This window comes from Oncorhynchus tshawytscha, linkage group LG03, assembly GCF_018296145.1.
Source record: "Oncorhynchus tshawytscha isolate Ot180627B linkage group LG03, Otsh_v2.0, whole genome shotgun sequence".
Taxonomy (NCBI): Eukaryota; Metazoa; Chordata; class Actinopteri; order Salmoniformes; family Salmonidae; genus Oncorhynchus; species Oncorhynchus tshawytscha.
Window position 1 is genome coordinate 55620274 of NC_056431.1, and position 27989 is coordinate 55648262.

Below are 27989 nucleotides of genomic sequence, written 5' to 3' on the forward strand. Positions count from 1 at the left end.
ATGTAGTAACCAAAAATGTGTTAAACAAATCCAAATATATTTTATATTAAATATTCTTCAAAGTAGCCACCCTTTGCCATGATGACAGCTTTGCACGGTCTTGGCATTTTCTCAAACTTCTTCATGAGGTAGTCACCTGGAATTAATTTCAATTAACAGGTGTGCCTTGTTAAAAGTTAATTTGTGGAATTTCTTTCCTTCTTTAATGCATTTGAGCCAATCAGCTGTGTTGTGACAAGGTAGAGGTGGTATACAGAAGATAGCCCTATTTGGTAAAAGACCATGTCCATATTATGGCAAGAACAGCTCAAATAAGCAAAGAGAAACAACAGTCCATTATTACTTTAAAACATGAAGGTCAGTCAATGAGGAACATTTTAAGAAATTTGAAAGTGTCTTCAAGTGCAGTCGCAAAAACCATCAAGCGCCATGCTGAAACTGCCTCATGAGGACCGTCACAGGAAAGGAAGACCCAGAGTTACCTCTGCTGCAGAGGATAAGTACATTAGAGTTACCAGCCTCAGAAATTCTCAGCTCAAATAAATGCTTCACAGAGTTCAAGTAACAGACACGTCTCAACATCAACTGTACAGAGGAGACTGTGTGAATCAGGCCTTCATGGTCGAATTGCTGCAAAGAAACTACTAAAGGACACCAATAAGAAGAAACGACTTGCTTGGGCCATGAAACACGAGCAATGGACATTAGAGCAGTGGAAATCTGTCCTTTGGGCTGATGAGTCTAAATTTGAGATTTTTGGTTCCAACCGCCATATCTTTGTTAGATGCAGAGTAGGTAAGCGTATGATCTCCTCATGTGTGGTTCACACTGTGAAGCATGGAGGAGGAGGTGTGATGTTGTGGGGGTGCTTTGCTGGTGACACTCTCAGTGATTTATTTAAAATTCAAGGCATCCTTAACCATCATGGCTACAACATCATTCTGCAGCGATACACCTTCCCATCTGGTTTGAGCTTATTGGGACTATAATGTGTTTTTCAACAGGACAATGACCCAAAACACACCTCCAGGATGTGTAAGGGCTATTTGATCAAGGAGAGTGATGGAGTGCTGCATCAGATGGCCAGGCCTCCACAATCACCTGACCTCAACCCAATGGAGATGATTTAGGATGAGTTGGACCGCAGAGTGAAGGAAAAGCAGCCAACAAGTGCTCAGTATATGTGGGAACTCCTTCAAGATGGTTGGAAAAGCATTCCAGGTGAAGCTGGTTGAGAGAATACCAAGGGAATGCCAAGGGTGTTACTACATGATTCCATATGTGTTATTTCATAGTTTTGATGTCTTCACTATTTTTCTACAATGTAGAATAATCTTCTTTTTTTACAATGTAGAATAAAAACTTTTGACTGGTACTGTACATGGTTATGGGCTTAAGAAGACACCTGTACTTTGAAATGTATTACATTTTGAGTTTGCATCCCAATATTCCACTTTATGTACATCACAGAAGACTGAAATATAACAAAACCATTTGACATAGAAACACTGGATTTTCAGCAGGTTTTTTAAAATAAGGTTGACTAATTATGAAATTGTGAAAAATATTAATAACATTCCATCCATGAGGCCACGAGAGAGCAATTTGGTCATTTGACTGCAGGAAAGATACTACATAGACATTCCAACTAAATAAATACTTTTTAATAGCTATCTGGCAAGCATCACCACCCTGGATGGTTCCGACCTAGAATATGTGGGCATCTATAAGTACCTAGGTGTCTGGCTAGACTGTAAACTCTCCTTCCAGACTCATATCAAACATCTCCAATCTAAAATCAAATCTAGAGTCGGCTTTCTATTCCGCAACAAAGCCTCCTTCACTCACGCCGCCAAACTTACCCTAGTAAAACTGACTATCCTACCGATCCTCCACTTCGGCGATGTCATCTACAAAATAGCTTCCAACACTCTACTCAGCAAACTGGATGCAGTTTATCACAGTGCCATCCGTTTTGTTACTAAAGCACCTTATACCACCCACCACTGCGACCTGTATGCTCTAGTCAGCTGGCCCTCGCTACATATTCGTCGCCAGACCCACTGGCTCCAGGTCATCTACAAGTCCATGCTAGGTAAAGCTCTGCCTTATCTCAGTTCACTGGTCACGATGGCAACACCCACCCGTAGCACGCGCTCCAGCAGGTGTATCTCACTGATCATCCCTAAAGCCAACACCTCATTTGGCCGCCTTTCGTTCCAGTTCTCTGCTGCCTGTGACTGGAACGAATTGCAAAAATCGCTGAAGTTGGAGAATTTTATCTCCCCACCAACTTCAAACATCTGCTATCTAACCGATGGCTGCAGCTGTACATAGTCTATCGGTAAATAGCCCACCCAATTTTACCTACCTCTTCCCCATACTGTTTATATTTATTTACTTTTCTGCTCTTTTGCACACCAATATCTCTACCTGTACATGACCATCTGATCATTTATCACTCCAGTGTTAATCTGTAAAATTGTAATTATTCATCTACCTCCTCATGCCTTTTGCACACAATGTATATAGACTCTTTTTTTCTTTTTTCTACTGTGTTATTGACTTGTTAATTGTTTACTCCATGTGTAACTCTGTGTTGTTGTCTGTTCACACTGCTATGCTTTATCTTGGCCAGGTCGCAGTTGCAAATGAGAACTTGTTCTCAACTAGCCTACCTGGTTAAATAAAGGTGAAATAAAAATACATTTAAAAAAAAGTGTCCTCACATCATTTTTTTTGTTAATTTTTTTGTTAAAGCTACAGTACCTTATTGGCACAGTTTATGTGGCACATTATACTGTATGTACAGTTACTATCTTGTTGGCACTAACAAAGAATGCATTGCTCTCCTGAAGGTCATATGTACAGTTTCAGTAGCTACCTTGTTGGTACGGAAGGCATGTATTTCCTGAAGGTTTCATGTACACTAGAATAGATATAGAACCGTTCTCTCTCTATGTTCACTAACTAGTGACTACTATCTTGACCCTGCTTATTTGTTGCCACAAGACAGAAGTTACTGTACCTTGTTGACACTGTTAAAGAAGGTGTTGCTCTCCTGTAGGTGATATGTATAGCTACACCAGCTACCTTCTACTACTACTGTGCCACACTCTCCTAAAGGGGTTATGTCAAATCAAATCAAAGTTTATTTGTCACGTGTGCCGAATACAACAGGTGTAAACCTTAGAGTGGAATGCTTATTTACAGGCTCTAACCAATGGTGTGGGGAAAAAAATGTGTGTGTGTGTGTGTGTAGGTAAGTAAAGAAATAAAACAGTAAAAAGACATTTGAAAAAAGAGTAGCAAGGCTATATACAGACACCTGTTAGTCAGGCTTATTGAGGTAGTATGCACATGTAGGTATTGTTAAAGTGACTATGCATATATGATGAACAGAGAGTAGCAGAAGCGTAAAAAGAGGGGTTGGCGGGTGGTGGGACACAATGCAGATAGACCGGTTAGCCAATGTGCGGGAGCACTGGTTGGTCCAGCAAATTTAGGTAGTATGTACATGAATGTATAGTTAAAGTGACTATGCATATAAGATAAACAGAGAGTAGCAGCAGTGTAAAAGAGGGGGTGGCACACAATGCAAATAGTCTGGGTAACCATTTGGTTACCTGTTCAGGAGTCTTATGGATTGGGAGTAAAAACTGTTGAGAAGCCTTTTGGTCCTAGACTTGGCACTCCGGTACTGCTTGCCATGCGATAGTAGAGAGAACAGTCTATGACTGGGGTGGCTGGGGTCTTTGACAATTTTTAGAGCCTTCCTCTGACACCGCCTGGTGTAGAGGTCCTGGATGGCAGGCAGCTTTGCCCCAGTGATGTACTGGGCTGTACACACTACCCTCTGAAGTGCCTTGCGGTCAGAGGCTGAGCAATTGCCGTACCAGGCAGTGCTGCAACCGGTCAGGATGCTCTCGATGTTGTAAAAACTTTTGAGGATCTCAGGACCCAAGCCAAATCTTTTTTGTTTCCTGAGGGGGAATAGGCTTTGTCATGCCCTCTTCACGACTGTCTTGGTGTGTTTGGACCAATCTAGTTTGTTGTTGATGTGGACACCAAGCAATTTGAAGTTCTCAACCTGCTCCACTACAGCCCCGTCGATGAGAATGGGGACGTGTTCTGTGCTCCTTTTCCTGTGGTCCACAATCATCTCCTTGGTTACGTTGAGGGATAGGTTGTTATTCTGGCACCACCCGGCCAGGTCTCTGACCTCCTACCTATAGGCTGTCTCGTCGTTGTCGGTTATCAGGCCTACCACTGTTGTGTCGTCAGTAAACTTAATGATGGTGTTGGAGTTGTGCCTGGCCATGCAGTCGTGGGTGAACAGGGAGTACAGGAGGGGACTGAGCACACACCCCTGGGGAGCTCCAGTGTTGAGGATCAGCGTGGCAGATGTGTTACTACCTACCCTCACCACCTGGGGGCGGCCTGTCAGGAAGTCCAGGATCCAGTTGCAGAGGGAGGTGTTTAGAACACATAGGTGTTCCTTTTGTCCAGGTGGGAAAGGGCAGTGTGGAGTGCAATAGAGATTGCATCATCTGTGGATCTGTTTGGGCGGTATGCAAATTGGAGTGGGTCTAGGGTTTCTGGCATAATGGTGTTGATGTGAGCCATTACCAGCCTTTCAAAGCACTTCATGGCTACAGACGTGAGTGCTACGGGTCTGTAGTCATTTAGGCAGGTTGCCTTTGTGTTCTTTGGCACAGGGACTATGGTGGTCTGCTTGAAGCATGTTGGTATTACAGACTCAATCAGGGACATGTTGAAAATGTCAGTGAAGACACCTGCCAGTTGGTCAGCACATGCCCGGAGCACACGTCCTGGTAATCCGTCTGGCCCCGCAGCCTTGTGTATGTTGACCTGTTTAAAGGTCTTACTCACGTCGGCTTCGGAGAGCGTGATCACACAGTCGTCCGGAACAGCTGATGCTCTCATGCATGCCTCAGTGTACATACGCATTGGTGTATTTGAATCATGTCTGAGCCCATACATTAAAAGCGCAATCAGCAGTTGAAACAATATCAAAGTGTACTCCCCACTACTGTTTCAGTAAAAAGCTGAGGGATGAGGCTATGGATGCAAGGACTGTCCAGATTGACCATCCCTGATAGCCAAATTATGGTTTTAACTGTGTTCTGGGCTAAATATGGTTTGTTCACATTTCCTTTGTTTACAAACATTGAAGTATAACAAGCGTATATGTTGAGTTCTGATGGGGTACGACAGTTGAATTGAACTAATGAGGCATTTATAAGTTATGTTCTTTAAGAATCAATGGGTACATATCATTCATTTATATGTTCAAAAAATTGCCCCTTTAAAGGCTTTTAACTTTCAAACCCACGCAAGTGCCTGGCCTTTTCATTTTAGGTTATCATTTTTCCTTTTCATTCTCAGTTACCGTACCTTGTTGGCGCTGCTAAAGAACGCATTGCTCTCCTGTAAGTGTGCGAGGCGGCCCATCATCAGGTTCCAGAAGTGCTCGTGCAGGGCTCTGAGAGCCAGACTCCTCTCAGAGACATGTCCTGTCTCAGCCCGGCCCTCTGCTTCCCCCGCTAGCAGCTCTGAGGCCTTGGCCAGCAACTTCTCCACCAACTCACTCCAGTCCTGCAGGACAGGATGCAGGCACACGCAAACACACACACACAGACACACACACAACATGCATTATTATAAGAGCACAGTATGATTGATATCAGAAGAACTAACATACTTTTTGAGAAGGTCCAGTCACACAAATTCCCTAGGTGGCAAAACGCTGTATGGATATAGTCATTTATCGGCATAGTAACAAACCCTCACCTCTCAACCCATGCAACCCCAAACTGTTCCAACTGTTTACACCCCTCTTGAGATCAAATAAATTGCAGTTTTAAAGCACATTTCCTGCAATTCTACACATTGTGCCATGGAGCGATGGGAACATTTAGCCGTTTTAAAGGACATATTTTGCAATTCTACACATTTTCCATGTCTATTGTGTGATACAATGAATCAAATTAAAATAACAGTCAAACCCTAAGCAAATTTGTTCCCCATAATATATTCATATTTAAAGTATCATACCTTGGCTTTCTCTTCAAACTTCTTGTATTCCTGAAGGAGCTCTTCATTTTCAGTGAGAGTTGAGCCCAAATGATCTCTTTCAAAGTACAAGTCAGCATTGCTCTTGAACCAGTGGGTTACCTGAAAAGAATACAATGTATTATCACTACAATCAGTTATTCATGAACTTATACTTGGGTAAAGGTGCAATAGATCAGGTAACATGTTACTACAAATGAAGAGTTATATGCTTCATGACTGCTCTCCCTGACACTAAGCAGTGGATGCATGTTTACAGACGCTCTTAGCCAGAGCTACTGCCAATAGTGAGTGCATACAGGGATTGAAACCACAACCCTGGCGGTGCATGCTCCCGAGTGGCGCAGCGTTCCAAGGCACAGCATCTCTGGCTAAAGGCGCCACTACAGACCCTGGTTTGAATCCAGGCTGTATTACAACCGGCCTTGATTGGGAGTCCCATAGGGCTGAGCACAGTTGAACCAGTGTCATCCATGTTAGGGTTTGGCCAGGGTAGGCCATCATTGTAAATAAGAATTTGTTCTTAACTGACTTTCCTAGTTAAATAAAGGTTAAATAAATAAAATAAAATAAAATGCTCTACCAACTGAATCACACGTGATAGAGTAGCAAGCCTTTATGAAGCACAGCCAGAGACATCTGCGCTTTCATCATCTTAACACGACCCCTTATGGCTCAACAAGACTGATGGGATCATCAAATCAAATCAAATCAAATTTTATTTGTCACATACACATGGTTAGCAGATGTTAATGCGAGTGTAGCGAAATGCTTGTGCTTCTAGTTCCGACAATGCAGTAATAACCAACAAGTAATCTAACTAACAATTCCAAAACTACTGTCTTATACACAGTGTAAGGGGATAAAGAATATGTACATAAGGATATATGAATGAGTGATGGTACAGAGCAGCATAGGCAAGATACAGTAGATGGTATCGAGTACAGTATATACATATAAGATGAGTATGTAAACAAAGTGGCATAGTTAAAGTGGCTAGTGATAGCAAGCCTTTATGAAGCACAGCCAGAGACATCTGCGCTTTCATCATCTTAACACGACCCCTTATGGCTCAACAAGACTGAAAGAATACAGTCAATCTACAGTCAATCACGGACTACAGGAAGAAACCCAGCCCAGTCACGGACCAGGATGTCTTGCTCCCAGGCAGACTAAATAACTTTTTTGCCCGCTTTGAGGACAATACAGTGCCACTGACACGGCCTGCAACGGAAACATGCGGTCTCTCCTTCACTGCAGCCGAAGTGAGTAAGACATTTAAACGTGTTAACCCTCGCAAGGCTGCAGGCCCAGACGGCATCCCCAGCCGCGCCCTCAGAGCATGCGCAGACCAGCTGGCCGGTGTGTTTACGGACATATTCAATCAATCCCTATACCAGTCTGCTGTTCCCACATGCTTCAAGAGGGCCACCATTGTTCCTGTTCCCAAGAAAGCTAAGGTAACTGAGCTAAACGACTACCGCCCTGTAGCACTCACATCCGTCATCATGAAGTGCTTTGAGAGACTAGTCAAGGACCATATCACCTCCACCCTACCTGACACCCTTGACCCACTCCAATTTGCTTACCGCCCAAATGTATTACATAAGGATGCAGTCGATGATATAGAGTACAGTATCAACGTATGCATATGAGATGAATAATGTAGGGTAAGTAACATTATATAAGGTAGCATTGTTTAAAGTGGCTAGTGATATATTTACATCATTTCCCATCAATTCCCATTATTAAAGTGGCTGGAGTTGAGTCAGTGTCAGTGTCAGTGTGTTGGCAGCAGCCACTCAATGTTGGTGGTGGCTGTTTAACAGTCTGATGGCCTTGAGATAGAAGCTGTTTTTCAGTCTCTCGGTCCCAGCTTTGATGCACCTGTACTGACCTCGCCTTCTGGATGATAGCGGGGTGAACAGGCAGTGGCTCGGGTGGTTGATGTCCTTGATGATCTTTATGGCCTTCCTGTAACATCAGGTGGTGTAGGTGTCCTGGAGGGCAGGTAGATTGCCCTCGGTGATGCGTTGTGCAGACCTCACTACCCTCTGGAGAGCCTTACGGTTGAGGGCGGAGCAGTTGCCGTACCAGGCGGTGATACAGCCCGCCAGGATGCTCTCGATTGTGCATCTGTAGAAGTGTGTGAGTGCTTTTGGTGACAAGCCAAATTTCTTCAGCCTCCTGAGGTTGAAGAGGCGCTGCTGCGCCTTCTTCACGATGCTGTCTGTGTGAGTGGACCAATTCAGTTTGTCTGTGATGTGTATGCCGAGGAACTTAAAACTTGCTACCCTCTCCACTACTGTTCCATCGATGTGGATAGGGGGGTGTTCCCTCTGCTGTTTCCTGAAGTCCACAATCATCTCCTTAGTTTTGTTGACGTTGAGTGTGAGGTTATTTTCCTGACACCACACTCCGAGGGCCCTCACCTCCTCCCTGTATGCCGTCTCGTCGTTGTTGGTAATTAAGCCTACCACTGTTGTGTCGTCCGCAAACTTGATGATTGAGTTGGAGGCGTGCGTGGCCACGCAGTCGTGGGTGAACAGGGAGTACAGGAGAGGGCTCAGAACGCACCCTTGTGGGGCCCCAGTGTTGAGGATCAGCGGGGAGGAGATGTTGTTGCCTACCCTCACCACCTGGGGGCGGCCCGTCAGGAAGTCCAGTACCCAGTTGCACAGGGCGGGGTCGAGACCCAGGGTCTCGAGCTTGATGACGAGCTTGGAGGGTACTATGGTGTTGAATGCCGAGCTGTAGTCGATGAACAGCATTCTCACATAGGTATTCCTCTTGTCCAGATGGGTTAGGGCAGTGTGCAGTGTGGTTGAGATTGCATCGTCTGTGGACCTATTTGGGCGGTAAGCAAATTGGAGTGGGTCTAGGGTGTCAGGTAGGGTGGAGGTGATATGGTCCTTGACTAGTCTCTCAAAGCACTTCATGATGATGGAAGTGAGTGCTAGTTTAGCTCAGTTACCTTAGCTTTCTTGGGAACAGGAACAATGGTGGCCCTCTTGAAGCATGTGGGAACAGCAGACTGGTATAGGGATTGATTGAATATGTCCGTAAACACACCGGCCAACTGGTCTGCGCATGCTCTGAGGGCGCGGCTGGGGTTGCCGTCTGGGCCTGCAGCCTTGCGAGGGTTAACACGTTTAAATGTCTTACTCACCTCGGCTGCAGTGAAGGAGAGACCGCATGTTTTCGTTGCAGGCCGTGTCAGTGGCACTGTATTGTCCTCAAAGCGGGCAAAAAAGTTATTTAGTCTGCCTGGGAGCAAGACATCCTGGTCCGTGACTGGGCTGGATTTCTTCCTGTAGTCCGTGATTGACTGTAGACCCTGCCACATGCCTCGTGTCTGAGCCGTTGAATTGAGATTCTACTTTGACTCTGTACTTTGTCTCTGTACTCTGCTTAGCTTGTTTGATAGCCTTGCGGAGGGAATAGCTGCACTGTTTGTATTCGGTCATGTTATCAGACACCTTGCCCTGGTGTCTGGGTAAGTATTCTCAGATCAATATCAGATACACTTTCTAACACCATACTTATTATCCAAAGGTCATGCCACAGAACATTTATGTCTACTTGCATTTAAGGTAGGTAAAGGTTTTAAGTAAAAAGTCGATTTCTAACATGGATTGATCTTGGATATTGACATTTCGTGACTCACTTCCTGTTCCTGCCGATCCCATTGGTAGATGCTGAGGATGACTTCCAGGTCAAGGAGCTGCTGCTTCATGTGCTGATCCACCTGTCTCCTCCTATCCTGCAGTATCTCCATAAGACTCTCCACCCGGCCACAGCTACTGTGAGCCCCCTGCAAAGCCTCGCTCCTCTGTAGAGCCTCCTCTGTCTGGAACTCTCTCAGGAAGTCTAGAAGATCACGGCTCTTATTCAGAACCAGCATGGACTTCTCCAGGAGACCTGGGGGGGAGGGAGGGAAAGAGAGAGAGGAGAGAGAGAGAGAGAGAGAGAGAGAGAGAGATAGAGAGGGAAGAATGGTTTATTTACTATTACTTGAAAGCATTTCATAGTACCAATAGCTGCAAAGTGCTGAATTACTTCATACTGTAACATTTACAATTTTCTCATTTGAAAGACACTCTTATTTATAACCAGCATTGACTTCTCCAGTAGACCCGAGGGACAGATATGGGTCAGAATAGGAAAATATGATTTCATTTGCACATACAACATCTTTGAGCAGACGCTGGACATGTGTAACAATATGTATACTCCTCCACGTATTTATTTGGATAGTGAAGCTAAAAAGTTTAATTTGTCTCTATACTCCAGCATTTTGGATTTGAGATCAAATATTTTATATGAGTACAGAATGTCACCTTTTATTTTAGGGTATTTTCATACATTTTTTAAAATTTAAATTTCATCTTTATTTAACCAGGTAGGCTAGTTGAGAACAAGTTCTCATTTACAACTGTGACCTGGCCAAGATAAAGCAAAGCAGTGCGACACAAACAACACAGAGTTACACATGGAATAAACAAGCGTACAGTCAATATCACAATAGAAAAAAATAAAGTCTATATACAGTGTGTGCAAATGGTGTGAGGAGGTAAGGCAATAAATAGGCCATAGTAGCGGAGTAATTACAATTGAGCAAATGAACACTGGAGTGATAGATGTGCTGATGATGATGTGCAAGTAGAGATACTGGTGTGCAAAAGAGCAGAAAAGTAAATAAAAACAATATGGGGATGAGGTAGGTAGATTGGTTGGGTTATTTACAGATGGGCTGCAGCAATTGGTTAGCTGCTCAGATAGATGATGTTTATACATATCTGTTTTACCGTTTAGAAATTAATGCACTTTATGTATCCACCAATTTGAAAGTGTCATAATTATTTGGACTAATTCATTCAATTTAGTCAAAATGTTTGGGTTTGGTCCCATATTCCTAGGACACAATGACTACATCATGCTTGTGACTACAAACTCGTTGGATACATTTGCAGCTTGTATTGGTTGCGTTTCAGATTATGTTGTGCGCAATAGAAATGAATGGTAGTTAATGTATTGTGTCATTTTGGAGTCACTTTTATTGTAAATAAGAATAAAATATGTTTCTAAACACCTGAATGAATCTTGAATAATGATGAGTGAGAAATGTACAGATGCACAAAGATCATGCCCACAAAACATGCTAACCTCTCACCATTACCAATAAAAGGGGAGTTTATACTTTTTGGTGGGCATAATGTTTATGCCTCTGTATCTTTCTCACTAATTATTCATGATTCATTCAGGATTACCTGTAATCATGGTAGCATCCACACAAATGTAGAAGTTTCAGAAACATATTTTATTCTATTCTTATTTACAATAAAAGTGACTTCAAAATGACACAATACATTATTTACCATTCATTTCTATTGGGCACAACATAATAAGAAACACAACCAAAACAAACTGCAAATGAATCCAACAAGTTTGTCAAGGCACAAGCTTGATGTAGTCATTGTGTGCTAAGAATATGGGACCAAATACAAAACTCTTTACCAAATTTAATGAATTTGTCCAAATACTTATGACACCTTCAAATGGGGTGGATTAGATACATAAAGTGCTTTCATTTCTCAACGGTAAAACAGATATGTATGAAAATACCCTCAAATAAAAGGTGACATTCTGTACTGCCGCCTCATATAAAACATGTTATCTAAAATCCAAAATGCTGGAGTATAAAGCTAAATTAAAAGTTTGATCCAGCTTTGGGTCGCGTAAATACATCTGTTATAGATCAATTTGTAAAGTAAATAACACACCCCACACTAAAGTGTAATCTCTCATCAAATACCATCATGAGAAAGAGTGCCTGTTGTTTCTATGACCGTTACGATGGCATGACATAATGACATAATGACCCCTGTGGCCCTTAGCAGCCTCAACCAGCTCATGTGATCGACGACAACTAGCTTTTAGTTTACTGACATGTCTCAGTCCTAGCCCTGTGCTGTTGATATGACATGAACGCCACTCATTCTCACATCTAGCATATATCTATCTCTCCATTAGCTCTCAGTGCCTTGGAGACTGAAGGGCAGGGTAAAATCCATCACATTTCAGGAACTTTAAGAGGAGAATGATTCTCTCAAGGGAGGGCAGAGGTGACTGAATGACTGTCAGGACCAGATTGAGGTTGTGTATCAAGTATCAGACATCTGGAGCAGTGATCAGGATGTCATTACTCAAAGGGAATAAACACATAATTTCTCTAAGGGGGGCATTACTGTAGGTGTATCAGCATATACTCACCTCTCTTCATAACACTGTGTTTCAGGAGCAGTTCTTTCAGACACTCAGCATCTGCCAGCTCCTGTTCTCTGCTCTGGAACTCTTCTCCCTCATCTATTCTGATAGCAAACTGCAAGAGGTGGAGGAAGATATAGTAAATCTAGCTGTATAGTTAGACAACAGAGTCATTTATACTAGCATGGGCTCTGTCTTTACACATTTATTCATGGAGATCTCGAAAGGCTTAATTCACTCACAGTAGATTTGATAGAGAAGTAAACAAAGGAAACAAGAAGCACTGTTTGGTCATGGATGAAACATGTAAAGGGCAGACAGTACAAACAGTTCTGCTATTTAAAAAAAAAAAACTCAGTCACATCTACAGAACCACCTGATTCCTCTATCTGTCACACAACCACTCATCATGTTTCATAATCATCACAATAATGTGTCTGCTTTGTGTGGCAGCATTTAGGGTGGCCATCATTTAGTGCCTGGGTAAGTTACAGTGGCTGTACAGTATCACACAACTCAATCCTCTTGGTTGGAGCCACTGTCATTGAACTAATAACAATGAAACTGCCCCATTGTGCCATATTTACAGGGCTCCGTGATACAGTGTCTATGACCTGTGTATTTATATTGCAGTAAAAACAGGATTACATTACAGCTCCTCATCATTTACACTGCTATTTAGGAAAATATTTTTCAATAACGTAATGCTAAAACAAAACAATGTGCTGTTTTCTTTTATGTTCTTTTTAAGCAAACTGGAGAGGAGGAAACAGATGTACTAACTCTAGAATAGCAGTAATAACAAGAACACAACACTGGATGCTGTGTTGATATCATGAAATGTTACATTTCCTCCAACAAACAACATAAAAAAATTAACTTTCCATTTCAGAACCGGTTGAAAGATCACTTTGTTACATGCTTATTAGTGCAGTGAAAACACCTGAGGCATACATGTACATTAACTCAAAATCAGCTCTGATCTGTTAGGGTTACGGTCTATGTTAGTCAGCTCTATGTGTGTTCTATGTAGCTATAATGTACCTTTAATGGCTCTGTTTCTGTTTGCCTGGCTCCTAACTCAAGTGCCCTGTCAAATAACATAATAACTGGTTTCTGGTGTAGCAGAAACCAGCACTTCTCTAGAAGTGAGATCTGGGTATATGTATGGTCTATGTAGCTCTATGCATTCTCTATGTAGCTTTAACATCTCCTTTCTGTTAGCCCTCCTACCTCCAGGGCCCTGTCGAAGAACTCTGTGGCCAGGTGTAACAGCGACCTGCGCTTCTCTAGCATTAAGTTCAGGGTCCTCCAGGCATCGCTCAGCGAGTTAGCCATGGCCTCGTACACCTCCCCTTCATTCTCCTTCTTCTCCTCTGCCATCCTGTCTGCCTCTTCCAGCAGAGCCCACACACCTGCCTCATGTTTCTGGCAAGAGAGAAAGGATCATACAAAAAAGGACAGAAGACAATAAGATATACCTGGTTCATTGAAGTATCTTCTCTGCATTAATAAAAAAAACATAAAATTACAATTTTTATACTTGCATTTAAATCAACATTGTTAATGGAGCGATTCTGTAACGCACTAGGCGTAGTGGGTGCGGAGTCGGGCGCAGGAGGCAGGACGTACAGGGATTTATTACGCACAGGACAAATAGTACTTGCCAAGATACTGGGCGCACATACACCAATGCCCAAAACCAGAACCTAACCAGTCCGGAGGGAAAACCCAAAAACAACACGCTCTACCACACAATAACACAGTGGAAAATCAAATAAGCCCGCACAAAGAGCAGGCGGGCCTAACGGATTAAATAAACTAAAACCCAAACAAGAAACAGGTGTTACTAATCAGACAAAAACAACAGAAAAGGGAAAAGGGATCAGTGGCAGCTAGTAGGCTGGTGGCGACGACCGCCGAGCGCCACCCGAACAGGAAGAGGAGCCACCTTCGGTTGGAGTCCTGACAGATTAATTTACATTTTGTTCAATTGCACTATTGTAAACTACACATTTGAAATTATATTTGTAGAAGTTCAAAGCCTTGCTGAATTAAAAGCAGTGGATGAACCAACAACATATTCCATCCCAAATGTAAATCTGTTTTGGATTGTTTTGTGGTAAAACCTCTTTAATTAGAGGGGTTGTTCATAAGTCTAAATCTGTAGTAACTCTGATGTCTTACTGAAGATGACTGGAGATATTCTGCCTCCACAATGGAACACATAGGTGATAATTAAACTAATTCCTAACCTTCTATTTTGGAATCCTTATGGTCAAGGACATTGAGTCATGCAACTGTACATTCAAATCAATATAACATTTTCACTTGTGCATAATCACAATAAGGAGCTGAATCTCCTTCTTATTACTGAACGAAGTCTCTCTGTGGCATTGGGACAATATGAGGGCTAAAATCATACATCTGATTGTGAATTAATAGTATTCCCATGTGAACAACTAGTCCCTCTTTTTGTGAGAGCTGGCACCGAATAGCAGTTATTTGTTGCAAATGCATATCTAAGGGCAGCAACAGCAAAATATGTCAGGAACCATCTGACCATAAGATTTAAATGTATAAGATCAATTGTTCACATGCTTATGTCAATATTGTCATACTTGTATAAAATAAGATTGAACATGCTCAGCCCTCAGGCATAACTCAAACCTGACAGTAGGTGGAAAAAGTGAATGAGTGCTTGGCACAAGGAAAGAATGGCCTGGATCAAAATAACCATTGTGCAGGAGTCTATAAGAAGGCCAGGGGGAAAAGCGTGGACTGGAAATAATATAAATCAACATTGAGAGGGCTGCTGTGAACATGTAAACTTCCACCCAGGCTGGGGAAATGAAAGTGACTGAAATAGTCCTCTGAGGTATCTCTGAGAGAAAAGCATTCATGTTGTCTCAATGAGCTATATTCAAACAAGGCCGGGACTGAAGAAGCTTTAATCACAGCCTAAATGTCACCACAAGTGACATATACATTTGGAAGTTTACATACACCTTAGCCAAATGCATTTAAACTCAGTTTTTCACAATTCCTGATAGTAAATCCTAGTAAAAATTCCTCGTCTTGGGTCAGTTAGGATCACCACTTTATTTTAAGAATGTAAAATGTCAGAATAATAGTTGAAAGAATGATTTATTTCAGCTTTTATTTCTTTCATCACATTCCCAGTGGGTTAGAAGTTACACTCAATTAGTATTTGGTAGCATTGCCTTTAGATTGTTTAACTTGGATCATACGTTTCGGGTAGCCTTCCACAAGCTTCCCAAAATAAATTGGGTGACTTTTGGCACATTCCTGCTGACAGAGCTGGTGTAACTGAGTCAGGTTTGAAGGCCTCCTTGCTCGCATACACGTTTTCAGTTCTGCACACAAATTTTCTATAGGATTGAGGTCAGGGCTTTGTGATGGCCACTAAAATACCTTGACTTTGTTGTCCTTAAGCCATTTTGCCACAACTTTGGAAGTATGCTTGGAGTCATTGTTCATTTGGAAGACCCATTTGCAACCAAGCTTTAACTTCCTGACTTATTTCTTGAGTTATTGCTTCAAATTTTTCCTGCTTCATGATGCCATCTATTTTGTGAAGTGCACCAGTCCCTCCTGCAGCCACGCACCCCCACAACATGATGCTGCCACCCCCGTGCTTCACAGTTGGGATGGTGTTCCTCAGCTTGCAAGCCTCCCCCTTTTTCCTCCAAACATAACGATGGTTGTCATGGCCAAACAGTTTCATCAGACCAGAGGACATATCTCCAAAAAGTATGATCTTTGTCCCCATGTGCAGTTGCAAACTGTAGTCTGGTTGTTCATATGGCGGTTTTGGAGCAGTGACTTCTTCCTTGCTGAGCAGCCTTTCAGTTTATGTCGATATAGGACTTGTTTTACTGTGGATATGGATAGTTTTGTACCTGTTTCCTCCAGCATCTTCACAAGGTCCTTTGCTCTTTGTTCTGTGATTGATTTGCACTTTTCACATCAAAGTACGTTCATCTCCAGGAGACAGAACACGTCTCCTTCCTGAGCGGTATGACGGCTGCGTGGTCCCATGGTGTTTATACTTGTGTACTATTGTTTGTACAGATGAATGTGGTACCTTCAGGCATTTGGAAATTACTCCCAAGAACGAACCAGTCTTGTGGAGGTCTCCAATTTGTGGAGGTCTTGGCTGATTTCTTTTGATTTTTCCCATGATGTCAAGCAAAGAGGCATTGAGTTTGAAGGTAGGCCTTGAAATACATCCACAGGTACACCCCCAATTGACTCAAATGATCTCAAGTAGCCTATCAGAAGCTTCTAAAGCCATGACATAATTTTCTGGAATTGTCCAAGCTGTTAAAAGGCACAGTCAACTTAGTGTATGTAAACTTCTGACCCACTGGAATTGATACAGTGAATTATAAATGAAATAATCTGTCTGTAAACAATGGTTGGAAAAATGACTTATGTCATGCACAAAGTAGATGTCCTAACTGACTTGCCAAATGTATAGTTTGTTAACACGAAATTTGTGGAGTGGTTGAAAAACAAGTTTTAATGACTCCAACCTAAGTGTATGTAAACTTCTGACTTCAACTGTAACTACACTCAACAAAAATATAAACGCAACATGTAAAGTCCCATGTTTCATGAGCTGAAATAAAAGATCCCAGAAATGTTCCATACGCACAAAAAGCTTATTTCTCTCAAAGCTTATTTCTCTACTTGTGCTCAAATTTGTCTACATGCCTGTTAGTGATCATTTCTCCTTTGCCAAGATAATGCATCCACCTGACAGGTGTGGCATATCAAGAAGATGATCAAACAGCATGATCATTACACAGGTGTCCCTCGTGCTGGGGTCAATGAAAGGCCACTCTAAAATGTGCCGATTTGTCACACATCACAATGCCACAGATGTTTCACGTTTTGAGGGAGCATGCAATTGGCATGCTGACTGCAGGAACGTCCCCCAAAGCTGTTGCCAGATAATTTAATGTTAATTTCTCTACCATAAGCCATCTCCAATGTAATTTTAGAGAATTTGGCAGTACGTCCACCTGGCCTCACACCCGCAGACCACGTGTGACCACGCCAGCCCAGGACCTCCACATCCAGCAGATTGTCTGAGACCAGCCACCTGGACAGCTGATGAAACTATGAGTTTGCACAGCCAAAGAATTTTTGCACAAACTATCAGAAACCTCATCTGCATGCTTGTGGTTCTCACCAGGGTCTTGACCTGACTTCAATGGGCAACTGCTCACCTTTGATGGCCACTGGCATGCTGGAGATGTGTGCTGTTCACAGATGAATGTCGGTTTCAACTGTACAGGGCAGATGGCAGACAGCATGTATGGCGTTGTGTGGGCGAGCAGTTTGCTGATGTCAACATTGTGAACAGAGTGCTCCCTTGTGGCAGTGGGGTTATGGTATGGGCAGGCATAAGCTACAGACAACGAACACAATTGCATTTTATCAATGGCAATTTGAGTGCACAGAGATACCGTGACGAGATCAAGAGGCCCATTGCCGTGCCATTCAGCCGCCGCCATCACCCATGTCGTATGGACCTGTACACAATTCCTGCATACTCACCAGACATGTCACCCATTGAGCATGTTTGGGATGCTCTGGATCAACGTGTACGACAACGTGTTCCAGTTCACGTCAATATCCAGCAACTTCGCACAGCCATTGAAGAGGAGAGGACCAACATTCCGCAGGCCACAATCAACAGCCTGATCAACTCTATGTGAAAGACCTGTGTTGCGGTGCATGAGGCAAATGGTGGTCATACCAGATACTGATTGGTTTTATGATCAAAGCCCCTACCTTTTGTGACCAACAGATGCATATCTGTATTCCCAATTATGTGAAATCCATAGATTAGGGTATCATTTATTTATTTAAATTGACTGATTTCCTTAAATGAACTCAGTAAAATCTTTGCAATTGTTGCATGTTGCATTTATATTTTTGTTCAGTGTAATATGCCCAATGGGCAGCTCATCCTCGTGGCCTAGCATGGTCTCATTCGAATATGTCTAAATAGTGTCATACAGTATCAATAACAGAATAGTGTACTTATGTCACCTAAGCTGACACATTAGTTGTATGTCGCTCTACTGTATTCCTGATGAGATTATTACCTTGAGTTTGATCAGGAGCTGCTGGTGTTCATCCAGCAGTTTCTTTGTTTCGTCCTGGTTGCTGCCGATCTCCAGCAGGTTGGGATTGGCTTCAGTCAACTGCAGCTTTACAAGTTCCCCACACTATAGTACAAAACACAGACACACATACACACAACAAAACACACACTCAACTTTACGGAAGGAGTTGTTTGTTTTCTCCCTTATGTTTTCAGTACATATTTCTTCCCATATTTTAGGAATAAATAGCCTGTCTGCGTCCATTGGATCAATGAATGTACTACTATGTATCAAAGAGACTCGTCCAAGTTAAACCAGCAGGATGTAAAGGTCTGTTTGTGTTGCCCTGCCAAGGCCATGTTACATGTTGTTTATGTTCCGACTGTGAGCAGGGCAGGTTGGTGTAACATTATACCTGTGAACATCCACATGGTCTCCCTGTGACTTTCACAGTGTGTAAACACCGCTTGGAAATAGGTCTGTCTTCCGCAACCTGGGGCTCCTTTTCCACTATACTGTCGTGTCCCGGGAACACCTTCAGAGTCTGCATCCCAAATGACACCCTATTCCCTACATAGTGTACTACTTTTGACCAAAAGCCCTATGGTGAGTGTAGAGAGTATAGGGATATTGTTATCCACGTCGGCACCAACGATGTTAGGATGAAACAGTCAGAGGTCTCCAAGCGCAACATAGCTTCAGCGTGTAAATCAGCTAGAAAGATGTGTCGGCATTGAGTAATTGTCTCTGGCCCCCTCCCAATTAGGGGGAGTGATGAGCTCTGCAGCAGTCTCACAACTCAATCGCTGGTTGAAAACTGTTTTCTGCCCCTCCCAAAAGATAGAATTTGTAGATAATTGGCCGTCTTCTGGGACTCACCCACAAACCGGACCAAGCCTGGCCTGTTGAGGAGTGACGGACTCCATCCTAGCTGGAGGGGTGCTCTCATCTTATCTACGAACATAGACAGGGCTCTAACTCCCCTTGCTCCACAATGAGACAGGGAACAGGCCAGGTAGCAGGCTGTTAGCCAGCCTACCAGCTTAGTGGAGTCTGCCACTAGCAGTCAGTGTAGTCAGCTCAGCTATCCCCATTGAGACCGTGTCTGTGCCTCGACCTAGGTTGGGCAAAACTAAACATGCGGTGTTCGCCTTAACAATCTCACTGGAATAAAGATCTCTTCCATTCCTGATATTATTGAAAGAGATTGTGATACCTCACATCTCAAAATAGGGCTACTTAATGTTAAATCCCTCACTTCCAAGGCAGTTATAGTCAATGAACTAATCACTGATCATAATCTTGATGTAATTGGCCTGACTGAAAAATGGCTTAAGCCTGATTCATTTACTGTGTTAAATGAGGCCTCACATTCTGGTTACAATAGTGACCATGTCCCCCGCTCATCCCGCAAAGGCGGAGGTGTTGCTAACATTTTTTTTAAAACTACGTTTTTGTCTTTTTAGCTTCTAGTCATGAATCTATGCAGCCTACTCAATCACTTTTTATAGCTACTGTTTACAGGCCTCCTGGGCCATATACAGCGTTCCTCACTGAGTTCCCTGAATTCCTATTGGACCTTGTAGTCATGGCAGATAATATTCAAATTTTTGGTGACTTAAAAAATTCACATGGAAAAGTCCACAGACTCAGTGGGTTTTGTCCAAAATATCTCCGGACCTGCTCACTGCCACAGTCATACTCTGGACCTAGTTTTGTTCTGTGGAATAAATGTTGTGGATCTTAATGGTTTTCCTCATAATCCTGGACTTTTGGACCACCATTTTATTATGTTTGCAATCGCAACAAATAATCTGCTCAGACCCCAACCAAGGAGCATCAAAAGTCGTGCTATAAAATCTCGGACAACCCAAAGATTCCTAGATTCCCTTCCAGACTCCCTCCACCTACCCAAGGACATCAGAGGACAAAAATCAGTTTACCACCTAACTGAGGAAGTCATTTTAACCTTGCGCAATACCCTAGATGCAGTTGCACCCATATAAACAAAAAACATTTGTCATAAGAAACTAGCTCCCTGGTATACAGAAAATACCCGAGCTCTGAAGCAAGCGTCCAGAAAATTGGAATGGAAATGGCGCTACACCAAACTGGAAGTCTTCCGACTAGCTTGGAAGGACAGTACCGTGCAGTATCGAAGAGCCCTCACTGCTGCTCGATCATCCTATTTTTCCAATTTCATTGAGGAAAATAAGAACAATCCAAAATACATTTTTGATACTGTCGCAAAGCTAACTAAAAAGCAGCATTGAAAGAGGATGGCTTTCATTTCAGCAGTGATACATTCATGAACTTCTTTGAGGAAAAGATCATGAATATTAGAAAGCAAATGATGGACTCCTCTTTAAATCTGCGTATTCCTCCAAAGCTCAGTTGTCCTGAGTCTACACAACTCTGCCAGGACCTAGGATCAAGGGAGACACTCAAGTTTTTTAGTATTATATCTCTTGACACAAAGATGAAAATAATCATGGACTATAAACCTTCAAACTGCATACTTGACCCTATTCCAACTAAACTACTGAAAGAGCTGCTTCCTGTGCTTGGCCCTCCTATATTGAACATAATAAACGGCTCTCTATCCACCGGATGTGTACCAAACTCACTAAAAGTGGCAGTAATAAAGCCTCTCTTGAAAAAGCCAAACCTTAACCCAGAAAATATAAAAAACTATTGGCCTAAAACGAATCTTCCATTCCTCTCAAGGTTTTTTAGAAAAAGCTGTTGCGCAGCAACTCACTGCCTTCCTGAAGACAAACAATGTATATGAAATGCTTCAGTCTGGTTTTAGACCCCATCATAGCACTGAGACTGCAGTTGTGAAGGTGGTAAATTACCTTAAAATGGAATCAGACCAAGGCTCTGCATCTGTTCTCGTGCTCCTAGACCTTAGTGCTGCTTTTGATTCCATCGATCACCACATTCTTTTGGAGAGATTGGAAACCCAAATTGGTATACATGGACAAGTTCTGGCCTGGTTTAGATCTTATCTGTCGGAAAGATATCAGTTTGTCTCTGTGGATGGTTTGTCCTCTGACAAATCAACTGTACATTTTGGTGTTCCTCAAGGCTCATTTTTAGGACCACTATTGTTCTCACTATATATTTCACCTCTTGGTGATGTAATTCGGAAACATAATGTTAACTTTCAGTGCTATGCGGATGACACACAGCTGTACATTTTGACGTAACATGGTGAAGCCCCAAAATTGCCCTCCCTGGAAGCCTGTGTTTCAGACATAAGGAAGTGGACGGCTGCAAATGTTCTACTTTTAAACTCAGACAAAACAGAGATGCTTGTTCTAGGTCCCAAGATACAAAGAGATCTTCTGTTGGATCTGACAATTAATCTTGAACTAGAACCAAAAAATGTGATCATATTACTCCAGTGCTAGCCTCTCTACACTGGCTTCCTGTTAAGGCAAGGGCTGATTTCAAGGTTTTACTGCTAACCTACAAAGCATTACATGGGCTTGCTCCTACCTATCTTTCCAATTTGATCCTGCCGTACATATCTACATGTACGCTATATGTTCACAAGACGCAGGCTTCCTTACTGTCCCTAGAATTTCTAAGCAAACAGCTATAGGCAGGGCTTTCTCCTATAGAGCTACATTTTTATGGAATGGTCTGCCTACCCATGTGAGAGACCCAGACTCGGTCTCAACCTTTAAGTCTTTATTGAATACTCATCTCTTCAGTAGGTCCTATGATTTAGTGTATTCTGGCCCAGGAGTATGAAGGTGAACGGAAAGGCACTGGAGCAACGAACTGCCTGGCCGGTTCCCCACTCTCCACTGGAATTCTCTGCCTCTAACCCTATTACAGGGCCTGAGTCACTGGCTTACTGGTGCTCTTCCATGCCGTCCCTAGGAGGGGTGCGTCACTTGAGTGGGTCGAGTCACTGATGTGATCTTCCTGTCCGGGTTGGCCCCCCTTCTTGGGTTGTACCGTGGCGGAGATCTTTGTGGGCTATACTTAGCCTTGTCTCAGGATGGTAAGTTGGTGGTTGAAGATATCCCTCTAATGGTGTGGGGCTGTGCTTTGAAAATGTGAGTGGGGTTATATCCTGCCTGTTTGGTCCTGTCCGGGGGTATAGTCGGACGGGGCCACAGTGTCTCCCGACCCCTCCTGTCTCAGCCTCCAGTATTTATGCTGCAGTACTTTGTGTCGGGGGCTAGGGTCAGTATGTTATATCTGGAGTATTTCTCCTGTCTTATCCGGTGTCCTGTGTGATTTTAAGTATGCTCTCTCTAATTCTCTCTCTCTGTTTCTCTCTCTCTCTCTCTCTCTCTCTTTCTTTCTTTCTTTCTTTCTTTCTTTCTTTCTCTCTCTCTGAGGACCTGAGCCCTAGGACCAGGCCTCATGACTACCTGGCATGATGACTCCTTGCTGTCCCCAGTCCACCTTGCCGTGCTGCTGCTCCAGTTTCAACTGTTCTGCCTGTGATTATTATTATTTGACCATGCTGGTCATTTATGAACATTTGAACATCTTGGCCATGTTCTGTTATAATCTCCACCCAGCACAGCCAGAGGAGGACTGGCAACCCCTCATAGCCTGGTTCCTCTCTAGGATTCTTCCTAGGTTCTGGCCTTTCTAGGGAGTTTTTCCTAGCCACCGTGCTTCTACACCTGCATTGCTTGCTGTTTGGGGTTTAAGCTGGGTTTCTGTATAGCACTTTGTGACATCAGCTGATGTAAGAAGGGCTTCATAAATACATTTGATTGATTGATATGGGCCCTGGTCAAAAGTAGTGCACTATATAGGGAATATTGTGCCATCTAGGACAGCCAACGACAATATCAAGCCATTAAAATGACTTAGGAATTCCTTTGCTGTGATTACTGATACCTCTCTGGGTGACACATTAACTCCAAATTATCTCAAAGTTAAGCTTTTCTTTAAAGTGTCACTCTGAAAGTCAAAAGCACCAACAGCTGGTGCTGTAGCCTATATGACAGTATTACTACATCGTGTCTGTAGTGTACGCTAAACTATATGGCTATAATGTCTCCAGTGTGACATACATTGGACATTTGAATAGACATTACAGTAATTGATTTGTCAATGACGACCGTGGTGGTTACAGCCACATTGTACGCATGGGCACTGCGAGGATCACCAACAGCTGTTAAGCCAAATTACAAGATGTACAGTGATGGGAAAAAAGTATTTGATCCCCTGCTGATTTTGTATGTTTGCACACTGACAAATATATGATCAGTATAATTTTAATGGTAGGTTTATTTGAACAGTGAGAGACAGAACAACAACAACAAAATCCAGAAAAACGCATTTAAAAAATGTTATAAATTGATTTGCATTTTAATGAGGGAAATAAGTATTTGACCCCCTCTCAATCAGAAAGATTTCTGGCTCCCAGGTGTATTTTATACAGGTAACGAGCTGAGATTAGGAACACACTCTTAAAGGGAGTGCTCCTAATCTCAGTTTGTTTCCTGTATAAAAGACACCTGTCCACAGAAGCAATCAATCAATCAGATTCCAAACTATCCACCATGGCCAAGACCAAAGAGCTCTCCAAGAATGTCAGGGACAATATTGTAGACCTACACAAGGCTGGAATGGGCTACAAGACCATCGCCAAGCAGCTTGGTGAGAAGGTGACAACAGTTGTTGCGATTATTCGCAAATGGAAGAAACACAAAAGAACTGTCAATCTCCCTCGGCCTGGGCTCCATGCAAGATCTCACCTCATGGAGTTGCAATGATCATGAGAACGGTAAGGATCTTGTCAATGATCTCAAGGCAGCTGGGACCATAGTCACCAAGAAAACAATTGGTAACACACTACGCCGTGAAGGACTGAAATCCTGCAGCGCCCTTCAAGGCCCCCCTGCTCAAGAAAGCACATATACATGCCCATCTGAAGTTTGCCAATGAACATCTGAATGATTCAGAGGACAACTGGGTGAAAGTGTTGTGGTCAGATGAGACCAAAATGGAGCTCTTTGGCATCAACTCGCCGTGTTTGGAGGAGGAGGAATGCTGCCTATGACCCCAAGAAACACCATCCCCACCGTCAAACATGGAGGTGGAAACATTATGCTTTGGGGGTGTTTTTCTGCTAAGGGGACAGGACAACTTCACCGCATCAAAGGGACGATGGACGGGGCCATGCACCGTCAAATCTTGAGTGAGAACCTCCTTCCCTCAGCCAGGGCATTGAAAAGGGGTCATAGATGGGTATTCCAGCATGACAATGACCCAAAACACACGGCCAAGGCAACAAAGGAGTGACTCAAGCAGAAGAAGCACATTAAGGTCCTGGAGTGGCCTAGCCAGTCTCCAGACCTTAATCCCATAGAAAATCTGTGGAGGAAGCTGAAGGTTCGAGTTGCCAAACGTCAGCCTCGAAACCAATGACTTGGAGAAGATCTGCAAAGAGGAGTGTGACAAAATCCCTCCTGAGATGTGTGCAAACCCCGTGGCCAACTACAAGAAACGTCTGACCTCTGTGATTGCCAACAAGGGTTTTGCCACCAAGTACTAAGTCATGTTTTGCTGAGGGGTCAAATACTTATTTCCCTCATTAAAATGCAAATCAATTTATAACATTTTTGACATGTTTTTCTGGATTTTTGTTGTTTTTATTCTGTATCTCACTGTTCAAATAAACCTACCATTAAAATTATAGACTGATCATTTCTTTGTCAGTGGGCAAACATACAAAATCAGCAGGGGATCAAATACTTTTTTCCCTCACTGTATGGGTGTCTCAAGCATTACAGTAGCCTATGTTGTCTCAAATGTAAGGAATCATTTCACTTACACAATAATTGATTTGTCAATAACCACTGTGGTTATGTGGTTACAGCCACCTATGTCTGTGCCAGCTGTAGAGATGATTTCTTACTAGGCATGTTTTGCTCTTTAATCATTGCATGCCTTAGATTGCAGCTGTGGCTGTGGCAGTCAGTTTAAAGGGGCCTCGGAACGCAGAGGAACGCCATCACCTTCACAACCAAAAGTGGTCAACAAAATTGATGGCAGAGGATACAACAGAGGACAACAAACATCTCTCTCTTTTCAAACAAAACAGGCAAAAAAAACGAGTCATATTTGAAAACCATCTCCTCTGTTTCTGTTTGACCATATCTAATATGTTTCCAACACATTTAGAATGTATTTCACACAGGTATGTGGGAAAATAAAAAAGATCTAATGTCCGTTGTTTTATTACTACTGCGGGAAAGCCCTGTACATGGCGTTAGTATGTGAGGCATTGATATAAGCCTTCTGGTTTGGCTAGGAAATATTTCCTATAAGCTTAATGGACAAACAGAGAGAGCTATTGACACCTCAGGACACCAGCTGAACAATGAGGACTATGTGAGCTTGTGACATCACTGACAACATTAAATGCCTTTCCTTGGCTGCGTCCCAAATGGCACCCTATTTCCTATATAGGTAAGTGCACTACTTTTGACCAGACCAGACCGAGGCACCATAAAGGGAATAGGGTGCCTTTTGGGACACACCCTCTATTAGCAGCAGCACTTTGGAAAGAAGATCGATGGATGCAGATCGCTGAACACTGTGAGGTCAGTGTCTGTCAGATTCAGACAGATCAATAATCTAGCCTGACACTGAATTATAGCCAGTTGTTGTTGTTATATCGCCATAACACTATGGTAATGTTGGACAACTTTTCTGTTAAAACTGCTTGTAAATACTGATCTTCTCCATCATTTTTTTCATATTTTTTAGATGGCCTGATCAACCATTTCTGACCAAAGTAGAGTTCTGAGAGGCATACAGCCAAACATTTCTTAGAACAAGTTCTGTTCACCTGAGATATCTACAAACGTGAGAAGAATAAATAAGTTTAATATAGTGCTTTCAAGGACCCAAAATACTCTTAAAAAGGCAATTAAAGACAGCTAAAGACAACCCAAAGACACAACTAAATAATATTTTAGAATGTCGGTACCTTGAGCACAGTGACAATAATCTGAGAGTCGCCAGCCTGCACGGCAATAGTGCTGATTGTTGTTGTGGCAGCAGGTTGACCTCCAGTGTCACCTTTGTTAGACATTGTCTCCCCCGTCCAAACGTAAGAAATTTTACAGCCTCTACTGTCCCCTCTCTTCTTCCTGGATCCTGAAAATCCTTGTCTGTCTCCTATTCTCTCACTTCAGTCTCTGGGGACTTCAAAACTCAACAGCAACAGTCCTTCAATATTTCCTTTGAAGGTAGAGAGGAGAGAGTAACCACAGTAGAGTCCCCTCGGTCCCCTTGTCCAACAGGTGTTATAAAATCCAGTTCCGTTGAAAGGTGTATGTTTCATCAGTGGTGTTCTGGCCCCGTTCCACTCACTCCAGTCCCACAGCAGAGCCACTAGCGTCAATGGACTGACTGACACTCAACAGGCAGGAGACACAGAGCAGAGAGAAGTTGACAGGGCAGAACACGGCAGGCAACTGTGATAAAAATAGAAATATCACACTGTGCTGTGTTGGGAGCCATTTTGACACACCCCTAGTTCGTTGGCTCCGCTCTACTCTGGTCTATTTTCACAACCGCCCCCTCTCCCTGCCTGTCTCTCTCCCAGCCCCTCTTTATCTTTTCCTGCCTCCCATCCCACACAGACAAACCCCACAAAAGCTCCAGTCCATCCATGGAATATCATATCAATTGGCCTATCTACTGTATCTTCCAATAGAAGGGAAAATACCCTGTGAGTCAACACAGTTGGACAGATTATTATCTTGCTCCTCTGGGTCTGTGAATAAGTTTTTCTACAACCAAAAGCCAAGAACACTTAACACTGGTATGCTGCACGAGTGTTTAAGTATCTTCTAAGAGAGAGAAATGTCCACACCCTCATGGCTGGCTAACTAGATACCCCTTTAGGCAGGTAGCCTACCGGTTAAGCACATTGTGCCAATAACTGAACAGTCACTGGTTCAGAGCCCTCAAGGTGGAAAAATCTGCCATTCTGCTCTTGAGCAAGGCGGTTAGAGAGAGAGAGAGTCAGAGAGAAAATGCTGATACAGCAGGGAAACACAAACAGACCTCAGCATCCTGCAGGCCCAATTTTTGAGTGTCTTTGATACTTGATCCAATAGAGCGAAGTATGCCGTTGACTCTCCTAAGATAATGATATACAGTATGTACAAACATTAGGAACACCTTCCTAATATTGAGTTGCATGCACCCTCCTCCTTTTGCCCTCAGAACAGGCTCAATTCATTGGTGCATGGACTCTATAAGGTGTTGAAAGAGTTCCACATGCTGACTCATGTTGACGCCAATGCTTCCCACAGTTGTGTCAAGTTGTCCTTTGGGTGGTGGACCATTCTTGATAGGCACAGGAAACTGTTGAACGTAAAAAACCCAGCAGCGTTGCAGTTCTTGACCAGTGTGCCTGGAACTTAATACAATACACCGTTCAAAGGTACTTAAATCTTTTGTCTTGCCCATTGACCCTCTGAA

General features: G+C 43.0%; 1 protein-coding gene across 2 annotated transcripts in view; it reads right to left on the reverse strand.

Annotated features, from left to right (window-relative positions):
• Window positions 1-26963, reverse strand: part of LOC112239135 (coiled-coil domain-containing protein 141) — a 49187-nt gene extending 22224 nt beyond the window's left edge. For both annotated transcript variants that reach the window (XM_024407636.2, XM_024407639.2), the window contains exons 1-7: window positions 26485-26963; window positions 18507-18629; window positions 13597-13791; window positions 12370-12478; window positions 9764-10017; window positions 6079-6198; window positions 5419-5619 (exon numbers count right to left, since the gene is read on the reverse strand). In XM_024407636.2, coding sequence (XP_024263404.1) covers window positions 5419-5619; window positions 6079-6198; window positions 9764-10017; window positions 12370-12478; window positions 13597-13791; window positions 18507-18629; window positions 26485-26589 — 1107 coding nt within the window. In that variant the 5' untranslated portion in view covers window positions 26590-26963. The remainder of the gene's footprint in view (window positions 1-5418; window positions 5620-6078; window positions 6199-9763; window positions 10018-12369; window positions 12479-13596; window positions 13792-18506; window positions 18630-26484) is intronic.
• Between the last annotated feature and the right edge of the window lie 1026 nt (window positions 26964-27989).